At 41.9% G+C, this 7,059-nt stretch overlaps 1 protein-coding gene across 1 annotated transcript; it reads right to left on the bottom strand.

Moving 5' to 3' along the window:
* Positions 1-30: 30 nt before the first annotated feature.
* Positions 31-2,545, bottom strand: LOC119733945 (monocarboxylate transporter 13-like). The gene is made up of 3 exons (XM_038207306.1): positions 2,323-2,545; positions 1,539-1,682; positions 31-143 (listed from the first exon to the last, which is right to left on the bottom strand). Exons 1-3 carry the CDS (start codon positions 2,534-2,536, stop codon positions 31-33), a joined length of 471 nt encoding a protein of 156 aa, XP_038063234.1. The 5' UTR covers positions 2,537-2,545.
* Between the last annotated feature and the right edge of the window lie 4,514 nt (positions 2,546-7,059).

Raw genomic sequence — 7,059 nt, 5'->3', positions numbered from 1 at the left:
AGAAAAGCTGGATCAGGGGCGCGAAGACGATCAGTCCCACGGAGAAGCCGGTCCGTGCGATGCCATTGCTGTGGCGTAGTTCTTGGTAAAACAGCGTCCGACAGCCTCCTTTGCAACGACACTCGATATACCTATGGCAGTACCTTCAAAGATATAATATAAAAAGTATACATCAAAGACAAGTTTGGCAATGTCTATAGTTTTCCTCATCTGTTGTGAAGACATGGGCCCTTTACTTGATCTACGTTAATTGCCAAAAACTAGAAACTAATATCTCACATATACAAATGTCTCATTGTAAACCCGATTATGTACATTGCTTTATACATAGGTTTTCCTGCACATTTTGAAACTTAATTCATTCCAATTCATAAACGGTTAACCTCAATTTCGTCTCCTGAAGACTGGAAACGCGTTTGTCGTTGGTCTTTCCAATTGATCAATTTGAACATTTGTCCATTCGATGTCAAATTTCAATGAAATTCGTGTCACCTGATGACCATGTACATAATGTAAGGATTGAATTCGTCTTTGTTCAATCGATTTCAAGAAATGTTCGATCAAATTCATCAGACAATGCGCACGCTGGTATACCACACACAGACGTTTTTTGGCAAGGTGTATTGCAAGACAATAAATTGTAGGTTTTAACAACCAATCCAAAGAACAAGAAGAAGAACTTGAATGACTGTTTTCGAAGATGTGAAAAATGAAAGAAGTTTGCTTTTCATAATAAATAATTATAGGCCTACTTATTTCTTGCATGATATGGAAAATACGCAATTTTATTTGACTGTGTATACCCTATTTCTTTCAGTTGTTGACACATAAAATTGTCAACGTACTAAATAATTATTGAAAAAGATTACAGTTTTGCATAATATTTGTTACATGAAAAAATGCTTATTTAAGGTTGAAAGACCTACGTTACACAAGGAGACTAACAGACACACAAAAAATAAAGTAAATATGTAGAAATGAACAGATGAAAACGTAAAAATACGGAGGATGGCCTTCAATTATGAGATGAATTTGAATGAAATGTATATAACATTGACTGCAAATTGACGGAACCGATTCATCTATCGCACGTTCAGCAATTGCAGACGACGAAATTTAATTGTCTTTCACGAAAAAGTATGGCGAAAATGAGCGCGCGAAAATGAGCGGCCAAAGACGTAATTGAAAATGGGGTATGCAGGATCATGAATTTTCAAGACGAAATACGAAAATTAAACAGAGCGAGTTCAGAGCGATTCTCAATTTCAGACGAAAATGGTTGACCGATTTCAGAAGTGATTGAACATTTTAGGAAATTGGCCGGGAAAACCTATATTAAAACAAATTCGATGGAAATATTATTTAACATTTTAATTAACATTAGATTGATAAGCTCAATGATGACTGGAAAGAAGCTGGAGTATCTCTGCGATAGAATCTGTTTGCTACGAGTGTTAAATTATCGGGAAAACCGATACATTTCATGTTGAAATTCAATGAAGTTGAAATCGTTGTTTTTCAATGTTTTTGAATACAACCTGCCAGTAACGTATACAGCAACGCCAGTTGCAGAGAGTTCTCGACGAACGATCCGGCAATGGCCGCTGCACTCATCATCACGCCACACGTCATCATGGCGTAACCAGCCCCAAAGCGCCTGCTCACTAATCCTCCGAAAGGAGCTGTGGAGACGTAAATATTTGATTTTGAGTTGATCAAAGGATGGAACATCCTTGTTTCTAGATGCGAATGAAGTTGGATAACAATTATAATAAGTAGGATAACAATGAAGTAGGATACCATACAGTGAAAATTCTGTTCGGCTATATTGCGTTTTGGGCACAATGATGATGTCTGTAGTAAATTAAGAGTAATATTATCAACTTGTCATAATAGTAAATTATGTTGTGACCAGATCACCGAAGAAATAATAATAATCTTGCAGTTTACTTTCCGCACGTATATCAGTTCACACAATTTCAACATTTATGTGAATTCAATTGTAAAATAATGACTGTGAAATAAAATGAAAATGGTATTGCTGAAGGGACCCATTTGAAACGATGCATGGAGAAAATTAAAATCATAATTATATTTTCAAAGTATCATATTCACATGTAGTCTGGGTTGCATTACAACCAACAATTATAACATTTAAATAGTGGCTTACAGTCATGCAGATGAGTAATTGATATACGCATGAAAACGCTCAGTCAATTTTAATACAGTACAACAGCCATGCATGCGCTTCTTCGCAACGCCATAAATATAATACACACAGTTGAATTAAATTGCAGTTTAGAAAAATACTGTCAGTGTTACCTACGAATCCACTTGTTGCGATCGTCAGTGACGCTATCCAGCCGAGAATCCACATTTGGGAGGTCAGTTGGATTTGCAAAATCGGCAGCATTATCCCGAGACCTTTGGTAATGCCGATCACCATGAGGTTGTTGGTCCAGAGCGCGAGGACCGCGACCCAGCCGGGCCTTCCGCCGTCCGGCCCCTCCAGACTGTTGCTCACCGCCCCGCTCATAGTCCGGGACTATTTGGTTTAGGAACAGGGTGCGCGGTGGTTGACTTTCTTGCTCAAAGGTTTTAGAAGGGGTACGGGTGGGCATGGACATGATATATACATAACACATCTCGCAGTTACGTGACACCGCCATCACGTGAATATTATGTATACACAAGCTGATTTACCCGATCATAGATCGGGTAGGGCGTATTTGTGTTGGGGTTGAAAGTGTGGGGAGTTAAATGTTAATGGGGGATTTAGTTGAGAAGACATGTAGCTATAGAAAAGCAATTTACGGTGACGCGATCTGAGGCAATTTCTGACCACGTATGATATAGTAAAACAAAAGATCATCTTTTAAACATCATTTTCGAGTTTGGAGTCATTGAATCAGCTGTTCTGAGCAAAAGAATATTATGTAGGCTACAATTTTTATTCGGGGAAGAAAAAGTGGCGGTAGGGAACCAAACGATATTCAGTGCCCGCTTTTAAATGTTGGGGTGGGGGTCCCCCGTCCCCACCGATTGACGCCGCGCCCATGATAATTATGTACCATGGCATGTATAACTGTCTGTAAATTTTCCCGTTGGTCTGTTGCATTTTGTGAGGCAGTCGCGTTTGTTAATGTGGGAAAACTGAGTTGAAAGACTTACCGTATAGTACACAGGCGAAGGCTGATTGTACTGTTTTGACAATAAATCATAATGGAATAAAACGTGAAGGTGGCATTTGCAATAGAAATGTTGAGTGTGTTACCATAAAATTACATAGTCTGAATCATGGAGGAAGGTCATTATGAAGGTACAGTATTGGACTCTTCAACAAACGTAAACTTGAACTTCTTACAATTTGCGAGACCTGCGAGGAAAAAGTCGATTTAACTATTTTATTCAAGTTGGCATGGTTCAACCATAATATAAGCAAGGCCAAACAGCCAACAACCGCCAATATTATTATTTATGCACTCATCGTTATTCCAACCCAACATAGTTCAAAGATCACAATATTTGAAGCAATGCATCCATACCTCGTTGATTTACCCGATCATAGATCGGATAGGGCGTAGAGTTGGGGATGAAAATGTGGGGAGATGAATGTAATTGGGGGATTTAGTTGAGAAGACATGCAGTTATAGAAAAGCAATTTCTGTGTGTGCGATCTGAGGCAATTTCTGACCACTAAAACAATTTTTTTTTAGCAAAAGATCATCTTTTAAACATCATTTTCGAGTTTGGTGTCATTGAATCAGCTATTCTGAGTACTAATAGAATCATTATACATGTAGTAGCTACAATTGTTATTTGGGGAAGAAAAGTGGGGGGGGGGGGGGGGGAGGGGACCCAAAAAGTCTCCACCACTTTAAAATGGGGGGGGGGGGGGTGGAGGGGTTCCCCGTCCCCCACCGATTGACGCCCATGATAATTATGTACCATGGCAACAGTCTGTAAATGTTCCCGTTGGTCTGTTAAATTGGCATTTTGTGAGGCAGTGGCATTTGTGAGAAAACGTACTTGAAAGGCTTGCCGTAGTACACAGGCGAAGGCTGATTAAGAAGGTCATAATTAAGTTTCAGTATATTGGACTCTTCAACAAACGTAAACTTGAACGTCTTACAATTTGCGAGACTGTCTGCGAGGAACTTGGCGAGTCAACTGTTATTCAACTTGGGTCAACCATCTATATAAGAGCAAATTTTACTCGGCCTCCGAGAAATGTGTGCTCCTGAAAACGATCTGAGACCGCGGTCTTTCGCGACGCCAAAATCGCTCCACGTCCGTGGGAAAATGTGGAGGGTGTCTTCCGCCGGATCGGACACATTTTCGTTGATTTTTTGTGTGACTGCGTTTGAGATCGCGATGTTTGAAGCAATGCATCGATCCTTCGTTGATCCCAGACAGGCCCCCGAAATTATAACGCAACACATGTGGCGGGCAGCGAACTCACAACGCTCAGCCTTGGTGGAAGCATGGAGCTGTATTAACACATGATGGAAGCAACAGAGCACTATACACGTCACTCACATGCTTGTGCTTCAAATCATGCAAATAGCGAGCACGTAGACCCAACCTCGTTTCCAGGGTGTGGAGCAGGCCGCAGTACGCGTTGCCATCGACAGTTTTGCATAGCCCGGAAATACTACGCAGTGTAGACTTTCGATTGGTCAGACCGCGCAAGGCATACTTAATGTGTAGTCCTTCTGAGTATTCGTTGCACTCGGCGCAGGGGCGGCAAGCGAAGCATATGAAAGAATAGGGGCACTCGGTGGCCACGCACCATGGTGAAAAAATATTTTACCAAGGTCACCCCATACCACAATTTGGTGAACGCTTTGGCAGAACGGCCGAGTAGAACACGTAAACAAAACCCCTACGTTGACCTCGCTGACCTCGCACAGTCTAGACTCGCAGAAAAGCCAGCACAGGGGGCGGCCAGGCAGTCAACGTGAAAGCGCACACGACGGAAAATTCCTGTGCAAAATGCAGTCACGAAAAATAGACGAAAAGGATCGCCGGTCCGTACGGGAAAATCAGGACGACCCAAAGTGTCCGACCCGGCGGAAGACACCCTCCGTATTTTTCCACGGACGTGGAGCGATTTTGGCGCCGCGGGAGCCCGCGGTCTCGGATCCTTTCATGAGCAAACATCGTCTCGGAGGCCGAGTTAAACTCTCTCTTATATATAAAGATGTAGTCCTACATCTAAATTCTATTACATAACACTTCGTACAAGTCTTCAGAGGGTATGCATTCCTTTCAGGTGCCAGGCATGCGGATCACACAATACATTCAATGAATCTATAGTAATTCAAATGAGGTAGTGTAGCATGGGTATATAAACCCCTTTTCTTTTCTTCGTGTGATAGGCATAGCGAAAAGAGCTGAACAGTTCAGCTCCTTGTTCATTGCAATAATGAATACTGACTCGTCCGAAGACGACATTAAATCACCCCAACCAGGCCAAGGTAAGCCTAGTTCTCGCCGGGACATCGATGCTCGGTTACAGGCCAATGCCGACGGTATCCAGAAGTTATCGACTTCTGTTAATGCCATGCAAGAGATGCTGGCATCAGTGGTTCATTCCCGTGACTTATCCGGACGTGCGAAGCACGCCGGCCCCAGCAACTCCGCTGGTAGTCCACCCCAGTTTGAGGTCTCGGCTCATGAGCCGAGACCTCAAACTGAGGTGGACTATTGATCAATACGACAAAGAGTTTGTAGACGAGCTACTAAGCCAGGAAGCTGTGGCATACGACCCAGCTAATCTGAGTTTGACCTGACCAGTGTACTGGCGGATAACCAAGCCATTACAGCGCAAGCTGATTTTGACGTTCTTCCAAGTGAAGATATTTACAATGACAGTGAGGCTAATTAGCCCCGAGATATTTAGCAACCTAGCAGAAAGAGCTGTAAAAGCGGTAACTTTGCCAATCAAGAAAGAGACGTATGCAAAAATTGCAGAAAAATACGTTACACCGTCAAATGCGGTAGCTGTGTCGGCACCCAGAATAGACAGTGAACTTTGGGGAACCATCCCCGCCTCAGCTAGATCCAAGGACGTGATCTTACAGAAAATCCAAAAACAAGTTATCAAAGGTTTGCTTCCTTACTGCAAAATGTTGACTGAATTGCGTGATGCAACAAAGTCAGGCTAAGTTGTGAACATTGACAAGTTAAAGGAACTTGCTTTAGATGGCATTACCCTTGCAGGGAACGCCTCTTATGAACTGTGTTCCCGCAATACTCCCGTCTCAGAAATGTTGTTTGGGAAAGACATGAATAATACAATGAAACAGGTAGCTGATGAAGCCTACAAAGCAGGCAAAAAATTGACCTCAGACGAGAGGAAAAATCAGTCTTCCTATCGCCGTTATGTGCCTTATAACCAACAGAGAACAGGCAAAGGCTCGTCCGCAAAAAAAACGGGTATGTAAAATCAGACCTACTATCCTCTCCATTGGCAAGCCGGGAGACTAAAATTACACAAGGGCGATTGGTCTCAAATGACTTCTGATAGGTGGATTCTAAACACCATATCAGGTTGTAAAATTGATTTCTTGAGCTGTCCTATTCAAAACCTCAAAAGAAATCCTTCTGTGATCAAGAATCACTTGTGATCAATACTGAGATAAGTGAACTGCACAAAGGTGCAATCAGAGAAGTTTCTCTGGCGGAATGCCAGTTTCTGTCGAAGACTTTTCTGATAGTGAAAAAGACAGGTGGATTGAGACCATTTATTAATTTGAAAGATCTTAACAAATTTGTGTCGTACGAGCACTTCAAAATGGAAAATATCAAGCTCGTGAAAAACCTAATTCAAGTTAATGACTTTCTCACGTCAATTGACCTGAAATATGCTTATTTTTCTATTCCAATGTGTGAGAAGGATCAACCTTATCTTTGATTCTCTTGGGCGGTAAAAATGTGTTTGCTTTATTTGCCTACCATTTGGCTTATCATCAGCCCCTAGAATTTTTACTAAGGTTATGAAACCTATAGTAGCATCAGCGAGCAGTCGAGGTACATGTATTCGCTTGGTCATTT

Source organism: Patiria miniata, unplaced genomic scaffold (assembly GCF_015706575.1).
Source record: "Patiria miniata isolate m_02_andy unplaced genomic scaffold, ASM1570657v1 HiC_scaffold_26, whole genome shotgun sequence".
Taxonomy (NCBI): Eukaryota; Metazoa; Echinodermata; class Asteroidea; order Valvatida; family Asterinidae; genus Patiria; species Patiria miniata.
This window is presented reverse-complemented; position numbering and strand designations above follow the sequence as displayed.

Excerpts from the sequence above, each read along its gene's own strand:
- LOC119733945 (XM_038207306.1), bottom strand. The coding sequence starts at position 2,536 with ATGAGCGGGGCGGTGAGCAACAGTCTGGAGGGGCCGGACGGCGGAAGG. Across the intron at positions 1,683-2,322 it reads CGCAACAAGTGGATTCGTAG|CTCCTTTCGGAGGATTAGTG; the intron begins GTAACACTGACA and ends ACGTCTCCACAG. Across the intron at positions 144-1,538 it reads GCTGTATACGTTACTGGCAG|GTACTGCCATAGGTATATCG; the intron begins GTTGTATTCAAA and ends ATATCTTTGAAG.